General features: G+C 43.1%; 1 protein-coding gene across 1 annotated transcript in view; it reads right to left on the reverse strand.

Annotated features, from left to right (window-relative positions):
• Positions 1–16,633, reverse strand: part of man1a2 (mannosidase alpha class 1A member 2) — a 103,269-nt gene that overhangs the window by 51,040 nt on the left and 35,596 nt on the right. Inside the window, exon 4 of the mRNA XM_023950575.1 lies at positions 14,979–15,075. Coding sequence (XP_023806343.1) covers positions 14,979–15,075 — 97 coding nt within the window. The remainder of the gene's footprint in view (positions 1–14,978; positions 15,076–16,633) is intronic.

Here is a 16,633-nt window from a genome sequence, read left to right on the forward strand (position 1 = left end):
GAATACATATGGAAGTAGCTTCCTGGTAAACGCATATATTCTCCAACTATTTTTATATTTGGATCTAGTGCTGTCCAGTCAGTGAAAATACATTGAAGCGATTAAGTGTCACTGGCTCATTAGCATAGATTCAGGATCATAGCTTAGTCATTGTGTAACGACACCCGAGTCTCCACATCAACACTTTCTATTTAACTTTCTTTTGCTATTGTATGTATAGTAGGTTTATCCTAAATCCTGTTATCGAATGTTCTCGCTTCTCCTCAGGCAAACTCTCACAGACATTAATGAACACAAACGTCTTTATCATTCCATCATACACAAACTATTAACTGTAAGGTACTAAATAAAACTTTTGTTTGTTGTCAAAAAGTAGGCAGCGCCTAGTTCCCTCATGGGGGGTGAATTTTCATCGGTAGAGGATACTTTTGCGGCCCCTGGCATTGCCTCCAGCCCGTTAAACCTTGTGAGCGTGGAAAGTCTGTCATATCCGGCTCAAAACATACAACACAGCGGAGAAGAACTGTGACGCTGGAGATGCTGTGACCCTTTAGCTTGTTTAGAGTTTGGCCAAGCAAATTCAAGTCAACCCCCCAGGCCAAATTAGAGCAGTCTGGCTGGCTGATAACTGGATCCTAACTTGTTTGCAGGCAGACCTGTACATCTGCTGTGTTTCCAGCTCCACACGGTTACTGCTCTGATGGGGCCTCCTGCTCGACATGACTTCCCTGGCTGAACTCCAGCCTGACTGCTCGTTTCCAGGCCTGATGCCAAAGTCAAAACTGTCAGAGCTGCTTTAACACAAAAGCCATTTGATGCCGTTTCTTCTGGAGAACAAAGAAAAAGAGCTTGATAACATTAAAGTAAATGGGTTAGCTACAGTAGCTAAGTGAGGTATAAATCTTGGGTCTATTTTTAGACCCATTTAACATGCTGCAAAATCAACAAATGTGGTGTAACTCTGTTGTGGGTAATAATGTGGAACAGTGCATTTGAAGGTTTTTATATAGTTTAGGATGTTTGTTCAATAACATTTAATATATATACTCTAATGGTCAGTACCAAGAAAAAGGTTCTGACTGTCATTAGCATGGAATATTTAGAAAAATAGCATTTTTATAATAATTTGGAAACCGCTGAAATTCACTACCGAGTTGTGAGTGGGGCCGTTAGTGCAGAGCAACCCCGCCCCCTTCCTGTCACCCAAAACTGGGAGCTATCTTTTTACATTCCCTCCCGCTAGAATACAACCCTCACACCTCCAACCTAACATTAGCAGTACAACAAAAATGGTTCCTGATTCCCATTGATTGGAATTTAAAGAAATGCTCGGGAATGTAATTTTAAGCTCAAATGTTCTTTTTTTCTGTCTTTCCTCTGTCATCAGAAAAATGCCATAAGAACATGTTAGAAGCACCAAAAACACAATTCCCATCACTCTTGAAGTGCAGTCAGAAGAACTACTGTGGTCGAGAAAATCTAGTACACAGCTGCTGACCTATTTTAAAGGCATTTCTCAGGAGCTCTTCTTTGTTTGAACTTTTAACTGGTTATATTCTTGTTTACGGTTTCATAACTACAAACCGGAATAGAGAAAAATGCAGCTGTAGTGTATAAATAAATCATAATAAATAGCCCCCAAAAAACGGCTTTATGGACTAACAATAATGCATTTTTGCAGTGTGACAACCAAACTGTGTTGCATTATTAAAAATGGTGACGAATGCTAAATTGGCTGCATCTCATCTATCTTACCACGCAAAGCTCCAGACTTGAACTTTCAAGGAAGCCAGTAAAAAATAATGGTCCCCACACAGAATGTAGGTCAGGCCTTAAATGACACTTTGTAGAAGACCAGATTATGTCTACAAGAATAACAGCAGTAAGATCAGGGAACATGATCTGTCATGACTGATAAAATCCTATCTCCCACCTCTTCACTGATTGAGTTTCTACCATTTCCTCTCCATGGTGAGAAAGAGGTCACCCATGCCTGACCTACGTACACAAACAGGCTGTCAGTGCTAAGCGTGTCCTACCCATGAACAGAGGACAGTCAGGGGTAGTAAATGTAAGCGAAGCCCAGCATCACGATGGCAGATGAAGTCCAGCAGATATCATTATGGCCTGTCTTCCTCTCTGCAAAGGTTATAATGGAAAGTACAAAGTGGGTAGAGACTACAAGGAGCTTAACGTTTTGGGGTTTTTTTTTCTGAAGGGCTTGTTAAATGGAGGCAAACTGAACACAAACTGCTGCCAGTGGCGCTTGTGCCTGGCTCAGATTGAGCTGGTCGCAGGACAAACATGTGCCAGCTCAGCTGAAGGAGACATCTTTTCAAGTTTCCCTCCCATCACTGAAATGCTAACAGGATAACGGGAGTATTCCGGAAAACAGATAAACACGTAATACATTTTCTTATCCCAAAAGATCTTGAGCAAGTAAAACAGAGTAAAATCTAGTCCAGTGAGGCTTAAAAATGTTTTCAATAAATGTTTATTACTGCTGAAAAGGATATAAAAAACTATTACATGTATAGGACTCTATTAGACTCTTTAATGTGTTTAAATCATTGAATTTGTCAATTTTTTTTGCTTTATAATGTCTGTTATTGTACAATGTAGCAGATTGTTTTAATAACAGACTAGTATCTAAGAACATGTTAAAGTTTCTTATAATAAATCATATACCGGTATATGTAAATTGTGTATATAACATTTTAAAAAGCATTTTTGAACTGTAGAAGAGGCTAAGTTCTCATTTCCTCTGCCTCGCTTTTGGAATCGTTTGTTGGGGACACTTATGATCCTAGTCACTTGTGTAAAGTGGTTTTTGTTTTGTTGCTTCTCTTTTTTTCAAGTTCCTCTTTTAAGATCCGTTCAAAAGAAATATAAACTAGAAGGAGCTGCATTTCCAAAAGAAAATGCAGGGTTGAATGCTATATTGCTGAACCAAAATGAAAGTTAAAGGGTAACAATTGGGAAAAGAAAAGAAGAAAATGTTCAAAGTTGACCATAAATAAAGTGAAAACAGCACAATTACAAATAATATATTTTTGTGAAAACTTCAAACCAGTGAAGTTGTGAACCACAGCTCACGTATCAAGCCATGATGCCACCAACCAGGTACAGCAGACAGGACATATAATTCATATAATCCCGGAATATCTTGAAAAGTTCAAGGATTTGAAGTGTAACAAACTTTTCCAAACTTAATTTTGGAAAAGAGTACAATAAAGCAATTCAAAATATTAACTGCTTAAATTAAGGAAAACAGGTGCGTGCAACATAAACATCAAACAAAGAATGACAACTCAGAGGTCCCACTTGAGGTTTGTTCAGGTGTATTATATATTCACCACGCCCGGGTACTGTTCATCCGACAAAACATACAACCACCACCGTATTTTTACATATGTATCTATATATATACACACAAGTCTCTGTTCATATCCTAGAGTCCAACTACTAATGGAGTTTGTAAACTCAGTCCCAGCAATGCATTGCAAACAAAAACAAAAAAGGCTCGATCTCACCGGCGTTTTCCAGATCTATGACGTGTAGATTTCATGATGAGGAAGTTCCACGCAATAATCCGCCCTCCAGGAAGTGGGGAGTATAATCCAGTGTGTGGAGCATGAAAACGGAGCGGCTCTGGGACATTCGACGCAGTTTCTCAGACACGGCCCATCCGTTGTGTTTCTCTTTCGCGCTCCCGGTCTTTCTCTTTTTTTAAAGCATCAGCTGTTTGCCCTCGCTGCCTTTGCGTCATTGGCCGCCTCCCTCTCGTAGATCCGCCTCTTCTTAAAGGGGCATGCTGCTTTTCCTCATTCACCAAAGTCCATTCATAAAAGTCCCAAAACATAAAGCTCTGTCCAGATCAAGTACATTAGCAGCATAAGCAAGTATTCTGCCCCTGCAGGGATTCATAACAAAATACATAAAACAGTGCTCAGCATGCTATTTGTGGCAACGTCACAGATCCCCCCCCCCCCCCCCCCCCCAGCCGGAGGTGAAGGGGACAACTGCCCAAAATAGGGTTTAATGTTACTCACATGGACTGTATCAAGTCTATCTGGTTCCTGCCATTTCAGCCTATAATTCACGGGACCCAGAATTTTCGTCACGGTAGCTGGACCGGACCATCGCGGCGCTAGCTTTGAGGAGAATTTATCAGAGGCCTTAGACTGCGGATGTGCTCTAACCCAGACCAGATCTCCCACGTGAAACTGCGCATATCTCCGATGGGTATTGTAGTATCTGGCTTGTCTGTGTTTGAACATTCCCACTCTTTGCCTTAGCTCCTGTGCTATCTGATGTTGACGTTCAAGTAGAGAATACTGAGGCTGTTGGGGATCCAGTGCTGGCTTTTGGTGTATCAGTCTCTCCAGTGGTCCCTTCAGAGATCGACCCAATGCCAGTTCAGCTGGAGTCCGGCCAGTGCTCTCATGCTGCGTGTTGTTTATCGCGAACCGAAACTCCGACAGCCACTTATCCCACTCCTCGTGTCGACTTCCTACATATGATGACATCATTGTTTTTAATGTGCGATTCACACGTTCTGTCAAGTTAGTCTGCGGGTGGTAGCTGGTGGTCATCTTGTGTATGACACCCCACTTCTGGCAGAGGTCGGAAATGAGTTGGCTGGTAAACTGCGGACCATGGTCTGATAACAGATATTTCGGTACCCCCCACCTAGTAAAGATCTCATCTCGTAGAATCTGACAGAGACGAGGTGTCTTACTGTCTCGTATTGGAAACAGCTCTACCCACTTGGTGTAATAATCCACTACGACCAAGAGATAGTTGTTGCCTTTCCTGCTCCGAGGAAACGGGCCCATAAAGTCAACACCCAACATGTAAGCAGCCTCCTCCACTTGGGTGGTTTGCAGGAATCCAGCCGGCTTCTGGTTGTCGGGTTTGTACTGCTGACAGATGGCGCATGATTTGATGTGGCTCCAGACATCTTTTCTTGAGGGCCACCAAGCCACCTCCAAGATCCGCAGCAGGGTTTTAAGTCGGCCGCGGTGAGCCCCTAGTGGATTGTCGTGGAAATAAGCAAAAAGTTGTTAATTTGCTCTTTGGGCACCACCAGCTGGTATTTTAGTCCTACCCCCTTTGTTGGTACGGTCCGGTAGAGGATGTCCTGTAGAATCTCCCAGCCTATGCGCCCCTTCTGCTGCCCGATGGTAACGGATTTGCTTCTCATCTCTCTGACTTCGGGATCATTAGTTTGTGCACGTGCGATGTCAGTCAGCGAGAGAGGCAAGCCAAAGGAACAGGTGGTTGCATCAACTGGGACATAAGAGGCCACTACAGAGGGTGGACCATCTTCGATGGCTCTCGAAAGGGCGTCAGGAACCACATTCATGCAACCTTTCCGGTAGTGAACATCAAAGGTAAACTGTTGTAAACGCAGTGTCCATCGTGTTAACCTGGACGAAGTCTTGGAAGTATTGAACGCCCATGATAAGGCACTATGGTCGGTAAAGACTCTGAACCTGCTACCTTCCAGGTAATGCCTCCACTTTTCCACAGCCCAGACAACGGCTAGACACTCCTTTTCGGAGGTGGAGTAATGCCGTTCTGCCCCTTGGAGTAGACGTGAGGCATAGGCAATCACCTTCTCCCCTTCTGGAGATTGCTGGGTAAGGACAGCACCTAAACCCAGATCACTGGCATCTGTTTGTATTTGGAAAGGCAAGGACAGATCGGGCTGTGCCAGCACAGGAGATGTTTTTAGTGCCCTTTTCAGCAGGTCAAAGCTCCTTTGGCAGTCCTCTGTCCACACCCACTGTACTCCCTTCCTCTTCAGGCGGTTTAACGGGGCGGCCAGATCTGCAAAATGTGGCACAAATTTATGATACCAGCCCACCAACCCCAAAAACCGTTGAAGGGCCTTGAGGTTTTGAGGGATGGGATAGTTTGTCACGGCTGAGGTCTTCTCTTCGTTCACCTCCACTCCTTTGCCTGAGACAATATGTCCCAAGAACTTGAGCTGATCTTTCAAAAAGTGGCACTTTTTCAGATTCAGCGTAAGGTTAGCAGCTTTCAACCTTGCAAAAATGGCCTGAAGATCTTTGAGATGCTGCTCTGCATTAGGAGAATATACAATAATATCATCTATATACACAAAACAAATGCGCCCCTTTAAGTCTCCCAACACCGTCTCCATGAGCCGTTGGAAGGTAGCCCCTGCATTCCTCAAACCAAATGGCATAACATTGAATTCATAGAGACCCATTGGATTAATGACAGCTGTCTTAGCTCTATGGGATGGATTCATAGCCACCTGCCAGTAGCCAGACTGAAGATCCAGTGAGCTAAAACATCTTGCACCATGCAACGACTCCAGAATGTCGTGTATTATGGGCATTGGGTACGCATCTAGTGGAGTTTTTGCATTAAGTCTCCTATAATCTATGCAGAATCTGTAGGACCCGTCAGGTTTTTTGACCAACACCACTGGGGAAGCCCAGGCTGACTGAGATGGTCGGATAACATCATCCTCGAGCATCTGCCTTAAGTGTTCCCCAATGATGTCTCTCTTCATCGGGGATACTCGATACGCTCTGGATCGCACTGGGATCTCATCAGTGGTGTGTATGTAGTGTTCGATGACATTAGTCCGTCCCGGCTTTCCTGCACAGACGGAGGGCCATGCCTGTAAAAATGCTTGCATCTGTGGTGGATGCTCTTTTAGAAGGGCTCCATGAACCTCAGAATTAATGGGGTGCTGCAATATGGAGGGAAACCAGGAAGGATCCATAGCCACATACAAATTAACAGGTTTGTTGGTGGGAGTCCACGTCAGGCGAGCGGGAGTTCTGTGAAGAAATGCATGTTTATACCGTTTCTCCCGGAAATAAAGCTCATAGGTATTTTCACCAAAATCAATTTTGACTCTGGTTTTGTTAAGAAAGTCCAGTCCCAAAATCAAAGGGAAAGCCAAATCAGCATCGGCCATAACGTGAGTCTCTATAGTCCATGTGGTTCCATGCCAGGTGTATGGGAGCGTTATTTTCCCCTCTGCTGTGTGAGATTGGCCATCTGCCAAAACAAAAGTTAAGGGATCGTCAATGCTTAAATTGTCTTCTGTTCTTGCTAGTCTCTGCCATAAACCTTTCTGCATGAGAGTGTACGTACTGCCGGTATCCAGCACAGCTTCCCCAGAAAGCTCTCTGGTTCTAATCGGAACCACCAGTAGGGGAGGTGTTTGAGCTTTAGCTAAGGCAATATGATGACTTCCTCTAGAGTCCTGGGGCCTCATTTATAAAACTTTGCGTAGGATTTGCGTCAGAAGTGGCGTACGGATGAAACATAGGACGTGCGTACGCAAAGAAATATTCGGATTTATAAAACCGTGCGCACGCACATCCTACGCATCTTTCCCTTAATAAATCACAACCGATTCTAAATGCAGCGCAGCTTTTTGCGGCTTCGTGACACGCCCATATTTGTCCATAAATAGTCCGTGAAACGCCCACAAACGAATATTCATTGATTGCGAAACCATGGCAAACACCGAGAGGAAATCAAAAAAACGTATCTTCACTCAATGTGAAGTAGAAGTTATTGTTGGTGAGGTGGAAAAGAGGAGAAAAGTGTTGTTTGGAGGGCACAGTGTGGGCATTACTAATGCCAAAAAGGCACGTGAGCGGCAAACGGTGGCAGACGCCATAAATGCTGTAGCCTCACAACCATCCGAGGTTGTGAGGCTACAGCGCCCCATCGGGGGGGGGACCGGAGCGCTAAATGCATGCGCCGGGGGGACCGGAGCGCCAGATGCACCGGGTGACACGCGAGGTTCCTCCGAGTGCTCCTCTGTAACGCCGGGCCCAAAAGCCCGCAGATGTCCAACAGGACGGCTGGAGGAAGTCAGAACCGGCTCATAAGCCACTCGTCCTCGTTTGCCAGCAAGTCTTGTTGCTGTCTAAAGATGCGTTCACTCCGAATTCTTCCATTTGCCACATCTTCTATTAAGAGCGCAAGATCAGCCATTGTGCGTCATTACGCATTGTGATGGGGCATTCTATTTCCATCCATTTAATTACATCTGACAAATTACAGATGTCGGCAATAATCCATGTGGAAATGGGAAATTGTTCAGCGCAAATGTAATTTCTTGTTGCTTTCTGAATGTTTGAGACATACGCCATACAATGTTTTTTTCAAAAATAAAACTAACTAAAGGCATATGCATGAATACCATAATTCCATAGCTTATGAAGAAATGTTTTAATATGAAGACAAATTTCCCCAGTGGACAATTAGTACATCTGTCCGTCCGTCCGCACGCCCGCACCTATCTGCTCCGCCAGACGGACACATTGACGGGAATATCAGTTTTGTACATTATTTCGTTCTGTTAACTATATTATTTATGAGGATGAATTGCACAACATGCCAATATTGCAGAACATATTTCACTTTTCTTTCTGCAAATATGTGTTCATTTGAATTTCTGTTGTAATTTTCGTTTGATCTTTTTTGTTTGTTTTACTGCTGATCGATCAAACGGGTGTTGGTGTAGCTGTTAATTGTAAGGCTTTCTTTATGAAGTCTTCATGTTATTTCTGAGAGGCAGGATTGTCATTTTCACTTTCACGTGTTTCTTCCATCTGCCGACGGTGTCGCCGTTTCTCATTTAACCCGTTTTTGTGCGTACGCCTGGGTCAGAGCTTGCGTGAAGGACCGCACATTTTCCCGTCAAGTTTGCTTTTTATAAATCTCAACTATTGCGTAGAGAGTGGCGTACGCCTTCTTTTGTGCGTACGCAACGTTTATAAATGAGGCCCCAGATCATGACTGAATGAGCATGAGTTACTTTTATTTGTATGTTTTTTCTTGGGTTTATCCCGGGTTGCCTGATTGTTAACTCTAGTCCAGTAATCTCTCTTTGAGGCCCAGTCACGCTCCACCATTGATCCCACCTTCACCAACTGTTCCACTGTGGTCACAGTTCCCCTTAAACAGCTAACAAGAGCAGGATTGCAATTATTCATTATGCGTCTCACTAGCTCTGCTTCAGACATGTCAGACTTCCATTTTAAGCACAATGCTCGATAATCATACACAAAATCTCTTAAGCACTGGTCAGGTGTCTGAACTTTATCTCGTAGCTGGTCCTCCACCTCAGTTAGATAGTCAGTTGGAAGGAAAGCTGTTAAGAAGGACCTTTTAAACTCAGACCAATTATGGATTTTTACTTTCTCAGCCATCCACCAGCTCTTAGCAGATTTCTTCAGGACAGTTGACAAAGTGGCAAGAAGTTCGGCGTCGGTTAAAGGCCTCAGAGACAAAAAATTCTCCACTTGCTCCACAAAGGCTAAGACATCCGGGGTGTTACAGGATTCACCAAATGTTGGGAAGTCAAGGCGCACAGGAGGTTTGGACATAAGAGCAGGAATCCCAGACACATTAACAGAATGCGTGTTTTCTATGTTATGTGGGGGAGGATAAGAGAAAAAAGATGGATTGCTTGGAGTACTGGTTCGCTTTATAAGACTAATCTCATTCTTCCACAGTTCATCCCTTCTCTTAAAACAATCAACTACTCCCTTTTCCAACCGATCTAAAGAGTTCTTCAAAAGAAGTTCCATATTCTCAATATTTCGGTCTACATAATCCCTGAGACTTTGTTCTCTGTTAACAGCGCTTTCTAGGGACGCTCTAAAATCTTCTTCCAGACCATTTACTTGTTCTTTAAGGCCTGCTATGGCACCTTTTATTTCCAGAACTTCACTGTTTGGACATGACACTTCATTGGTTTGTGCTTCATCTTCGTCATCATCATTAGATTCACATATTTTCTCTTTGTCGACAATATACAGTTCACTAAGCAGTGATGAAACCTCAGATAAGGGTTCTCTAAAAGTAACAAAGGCATTTGGGTCTCTCCCTGGAGTTGCACTCATGCCTTCACCACAATCAGACTCTCCAAGATCTGCCATGTTTATGAGTCAACACACACCCAGCAAAAAAACAAGAACAACTGGAGGTTGTCGATTTAAATAAATGTCTCACAGTTCAGTCCCCATACTGGCCACCACTCTGTAACAAACTTTTCCAAACTTAATTTTGGAAAAGAGTACAATAAAGCAATTCAAAATATTAACTGCTTAAATTAAGGAAAACAGGTGCGTGCAACATAAACATCAAACAAAGAATGACAACTCAGAGGTCCCACTTGAGGTTTGTTCAGGTGTATTATATATTCACCACGCCCGGGTACTGTTCATCCGACAAAACATACAACCACCACCGTATTTTTACATATGTATCTATATATATACACACAAGTCTCTGTTCATATCCTAGAGTCCAACTACTAATGGACTTTGTAAACCCAGTCCCAGCAATGCATTGCAAACAAAAACAAAAAAGGCTCGATCTCACCGGCGTTTTCCAGATCTATGACGTGTAGATTTCATGATGAGGAAGTTCCACGCAATAATCCGCCCTCCAGGAAGTGGGGAGTATAATCCAGTGTGTGGAGCATGAAAACGGAGCGGCTCTGGGACATTCGACGCAGTTTCTCAGACACGGCCCATCCGTTGTGTTTCTCTTTCGCGCTCCCGGTCTTTCTCTTTTTTTAAAGCATCAGCTGTTTGCCCTCGCTGCCTTTGCGTTATTGGCCGCCTCCCTCTCGTAGATCCGCCTCTTCTTAAAGGGGCATGCTGCTTTTCCTCATTCACCAAAGTCCATTCATAAAAGTCCCAAAACATAAAGCTCTGTCCAGATAAAGTACATTAGCAGCATAAGCAAGTATTCTGCCCCTGCAGGGATTCATAACAAAATACATAAAACAGTGCTCAGCATGCTATTTGTGGCAACGTCACAGATGGACCAAAAGGCACAGCTGGAAAAAGCTGAAAGAGCCGAACATTTGAATAGTTGAATGGTTGAAATACCTGAAAAACTGTAGAAAGAGTTAAGCGCCGAAAAAATGGCGGAAGATACAAGAATAAAGAGAAACAGGAAAACAGGAAAACAATGGGTTGACAATGTTCCTGTAGCTGTGCAGCAATGTGGTTTACTCAAGTCCTGGTTTACCTGCATGAACCGCTATGAACAGTCAGCTAATCAAACAGCTGAACTCAGAGCCTCACCTAAGCTGTTGTCATCTTCAGTTTTACTAATAGTTAAACCTTAAATAACGCATCATATTTTCCTCTCCATAAAAATATATTCAGTGAAAATTATACAAATAAGAACATGCTTCAAAACAAACAAAGCCTGGAAATATTAATAATAAGAAATAAATCAAGTCATTCTGTTTTCTTTGCTCTTTTGTCGTTTTTTTTTTACAGCTGGACTCCTGGCATCATTTTTAGCAATAAGTTCATTTCTTGGTGTGTGACGTCCTCTGTGTGTCTTTGTGAAACGGATCAGAAGGATTTGATTTTTTAAAAACCTTTAACTGTGAATATCATTTTTAGGTTTTATGAAACATTAAGAACTAAATCACAGAACTCATCAGTGGGATTACTCCAAAATATTTGGCATTTTCCTAATTTTGTGCAACAGTAGAAATTCTCCCAAAAAACCTCAATACATTCATAAACAAATGATCTATTGTTTATTTATGATCTCAAAAAGTGCAGCTGTTTTACTGCCTGCATTTCATTATTACAATAGTTAAGAAAGACTGACATTATTAGCATGAGCTGAATAATCTGAAGCCACTCGATGATCCAGGTATTGCGCAATCGAGGGTGCGCTCCGTGCGCAAAATACATTCAGGATAAAAAGACATCCGTATAGATGACATTTAGTAGATATTAATGGCCACATTTTGAGTGTTTGTGTACAACAGTTAACAGTGTTTTCATGCACACACTCCACCTCTGTGCACGCTGGCGTCCCTTTAGAGTAACCTGACAAGTGGAATGTGTCAAATCTATGACTCTGCCTTTCATTTCGACTGCTTCAATCCTATGTAAACAATCGATGAAAGCAGCCACATTCTGCAGGAAAACAATCCTCATTAATAATGGATACGGCCTTTGTGAACTCTGTAATGCTTAACCCACTTTTTCTGCTCACTGACACCAAATCTTCTGCCTCAGTCATAACTGGCGTTACGGTCTGCAGGGAAAAGGGCCACACAGGTGGAAATATCCAAACGTACTCCACGCATCAGGCCCAGAGAAAACATGTTCATGCTCCTTTTGGTCAGACATGCTGTGAGTGAATGGCTGTAGCGAACACTAATAACATGCAGGAGTAAAGTGGGGTGAAGTGGGTGAGACACCGGGACATGCAGACACCTCTGGAGGGGGGGGGTATGTGACGGTATTTAAAAAATTAACACTATGCCTTTTGGTTTTGTCCTAATTTAAATGCATTGTCATTTGAATTATGACATCAAAACTTAAGACAATTGAAAATAAAATTGATTTTGTTTTTTTATTTAATGTTTATTTTTATTTAACATATATTTTTAAACTGCCATATTGAATTGTGAATTTTATATTAAAATGGCAAAATGTATTTTCATAGTCCAGGCAATTGTCAATAGAGAACTGCATTTTACTTTTTTATATTATTACTTGCATATTACATATTACTTAATCGCATAAGACTCAAAACAACTTCAATATAGCAGATTATATTATAGCAAACCCACATTATATCTTAGTACCTGGCCAAGGTTGCCAAAGCATGGCTGCTTGTAGCTGCTGTGGCATTAAGCTTCAACCTGGCCGGCGCTTTCATGGCTAGTTGTGAAACCTCAGATGGTGAGGTCAAGGTCTACTGATTCCGCTTCTTTGAGGCCCGTTCACCACAATAAACTCTTCTCCTGTTTGGCTAAGGTCCAGCCTCTGCAAAATCCACCAATAATTGTATATTCTGCTGCCAAGTCCACATCTTACTGCTTCAGTGCATCAGATGTGGCTGCAGTCACCACAAAGAATGGAAGGGTCATCTCCAGACAGAGGACCAAATCAAAGCGGATGTTTGGAGAGGGGTCAGTGCATCAGCCGCTGGAGGATCTAAACGTGTCACTTTCTCCAGAAATTGACAACAGCAGGGAGGACTTTGCTTCAGTGTGTGACGCAGGAGAGAGAGAGAGAGGAGGGGGGGGGGGGGGGGGGGGGTGCTGTTCCACTGAAAACAGGGAGATTGATGGACACTGTAAGGAGACGGGGGCTGAAGAAAAACAAGCAGAGATGGAGTTAAAGCCCACAGAGAGGAAACAGCTGGTCAGGAGATGGGGGCCCAAAGCAGTGAGAGGCCACGCCCACACCTACCTGGACTATTACACCCGACTGACCCCCCCCCCATATCCTGCAATTTCACATGAAATATGACGATATCTTTATTCACTGCATTCATCCGATCACATTTCAATGAGTTGCTGTCTCTCATCGTTGTGGTGTTATAACATTTTCTTTACAGATAATATGAAGGAACTACAAGGTAGCTTTTAGGATGACATCACAGCAGCGCGCGCCGCATAACAAGACAGAAAAGCATGTAAGAAATGTTTTTAGCGTTGTTGAAATAAGCAAATAAACTGTCAACAGCTCATCATTGCTTCCTTCCTCCACTGTTTATGTCACGTGAGAACCGGCCACGCTGGCCGTGTCGGTCCGGTAGTTCTGGGACTATATGCAGACTGAGGAATCTCAGGGAGAACCGAAACTCAGTCTGATTAGAAACGAACCGAGACCACCTCAAAAGATGTGTCCGAGAGCGGTTCCTGGTACCGGACCAGGGTCGGCTTTGGTGTATTCAGACTGAAAATGTGTTCCAGATTATCGGGGAAAAAACTCTGGTTCACTTTAAGTAAACCAAATGTGTCCAGTCTGAATACAGCCCAAGTCTAATCTGATCAAAGGATTTCCTTCGCCATCAAATAAAGCATTTCAAATCAAGTCAAACTATGTCAAGTTATACAATTCTCTTACCAATAACTCTTACTTTACACCACCAGGAATATCAAACAGGAAAACGTATGGAAAAAAGTTCCATTTTAATTTGCATTTGAAACAGTGAAATAAATATTTGACCCTAAAGGAGTCACAAAGACATTTGGCTCCCAGATTTTCACAACTTTTGCCGCTTTGTTTCCGTGTCCTAAGGGCGCCAGAGTGGAAACGCGTTTCCTTCAAACAGCTCCTGCACATTTCAGGCTGAGTGATCCACACCAGTCTCTCCCAGTAGCTTCACTTCCAGTGCGAAAGCCTTTTTCTGTCGCACATTAGTTCAAGAGGGCAAAAATAAAAACAAGAATCAAACTAGGAGGATCTCTTTATTATTGTCTCGATGAAAATAAGAAAAATATGAGATTTAGGAGGCCCGAGCTGGCTGCCTCTCCATCCCACAGCGGCTCTCTGTCTGTCGGCTAACCAGCCGCCCGGATGTCCAGCATAACAAGCAAACGAGCTCCATTGGTGCGGCGAGTGCGATCGCTCCAGGCCCACGGGCCCTGTTATGGGCTGGCGACACGTCCAGGCGGTGTCTCTCCGCTCAACAGTAGCAGACAGTCTCCAGAAACCCAGCAGCTTAAGAGAATTGATGCAAACTGGCTACCTGTGCAGAGTTGTTGGTCACGTGTAAAAAGTGTTTCCATAGCAGTTTTTTGTGAAATATGTCCATTTTGATACGCCTCAAAAACAGCCTCCTCCAAGCACAAAAACTTCAAAATTGACTCGTTTCCATTAGGCGAACTTAATATCTCAAACCAATTTGAACAATTACATAGGTGATGGAAGCTGTCCAATGTCAGTCATCAGCTCTGTTTCAGTTCACAAGGCACAAAAAAATGGAAAGCAAGAGCTTGCGTCTTCATATGATCAAGTTTTTGGATTGGGTGTGTGAAGCCATCCCTTCCACCAAAAAAACAAACAAAAAATTGTGTTGATGTTCCCGGTTTCAACAGGACAAACTGTGTTGTGCAGCCATGTGAAGCACAATGTGAGTGAATGAGTGACAGAGTGACCGACCGACCAAACGACCTCTGTTCAACTTACCAAAGATGTTTGTGGAATGTCCTTTCTTAGCGATGGGCTTGAGCTCGTTGTGACCCCAGCCATACTGCCTGTAGCTGTCCCACGCATGCTTCATCATCTGGAAAACAGACACAAACACGCTGTTCAACCCTCGAGCTTCCTTGTAGTGCATCCATCACAGATCCGTGCATTTGTTTCAGAGAAAACACCAAGCTGAGGCTGAGGTTTTCCTGCTCAAAGGAGAGTCAGGAGCTCAGTCAATGAACTGTTGGTGGAGATCATCCATGGTGGAGGAGGAAAATGAAAAGATCTGCCTTTTATTTCTGAGAACTATAAATGATAACTTAGAGATGGAGTCAACTGCCAAGTATCAGAAATATGAAGAAATATTTTCTATACCAGTTCTTGTTGTGCTGGACTGACAAAATGAGTGAAAAACTTAAAATAAATCAAATTTGATTTCATGTCAGGCCTTGTGAACTTGAATCAAATCAATAAAACCAACCTTTACAATAAAACTGCCAAACTGAGGATGTGTTTTTTGCCTTTTCATCCCATTTCTCCGCTCTATTCATCTGTGGACATCAGTCGACTTAACTGAACAACAGAGACAATTGTGTTGTTTTTCACATACCTGACATGTTTAGACGGACGTCTAGACGTCCGTCTAAACATGTCAGGTATGTGAAAGACATAACAGAAGAACTTCAGAAGTCAAAAACAGACTTTATTCTGCACTTGACAGCAGGAAAAGAAACCGTCAGACACGAGGATTAATAGAGGTGCAGCTTCTGACACTGAGGGGGCTGCAGAGCAAAGAGGGAAGGTGCAGCTCCTCCTCCTCACCTCGTCCACGCATGGCGCTTACTCCAGGAGCACGGACAGCCTCAGTGAAGAGGACGTGGTTGAGTAAATCTGTGTCTGCCTATTGCTACTCTATTCGGCCCCGTCTGTCAGCTCTTATGCTCTCTGTTCATCTGCTTCCTTCTCCGAGTGCCTCGGTTCTCTGATCGCTTGAAGTAAGAAGTGATCGTGATGTGAGCAGAGTGATTACGGTTAGAGATGCGCCGAGCTGAACATTTTTGTCCAAAGCCAAGTAATAATTAAAACTCTTGGCTGAATAGTGACAGAGTTTGAAATGAGGATGTTGAGTTTTTCTTTATTTTTTAAAATATTGCAGTAATAGTGCGTTTCATTTATACAAGACCATGCCTTCACACAAAAGATCGATTCCTTACGGTTTTTTTCATCTTTTCAAACCCGTCTGACGCGGAGGGAGTGCCGCTAACACCGCTAGCCTTCTTTTTAGCTGTCTCTTTCTCGTATTCCACATGCTGTTCCGGGCGTTTAGCCTTTAAATGTCCGAATAGCGCAGATGTGGTGAAGGTTTTGGCCGGAGAACCCCCTTGCGACAATTTAGTTCCACAGTAGCAGCAAACTGCAGATGTTTTATCGTTGTCAAGCACTTTAAAATGCCGGCTGTGTGGAAATATTTCAAAGTAGGCGCTAGATCGCAGATGCCTGTTGATTGCGCCATTATTCAACCTCATTCCCACCAGAGTCAAACATTGTTTTTAGCAATATTTGGCTGTATTTGCTTCCCTATTAGGATGCATCTGGTGATGCGTCTTCTCTATCTGTCAAAAGTGTCTTAAACACCTCAAACTGATTCATGA

Source organism: Oryzias latipes, chromosome 21 (assembly GCF_002234675.1).
Source record: "Oryzias latipes chromosome 21, ASM223467v1".
In the NCBI taxonomy this organism is placed as follows: Eukaryota; Metazoa; Chordata; class Actinopteri; order Beloniformes; family Adrianichthyidae; genus Oryzias; species Oryzias latipes.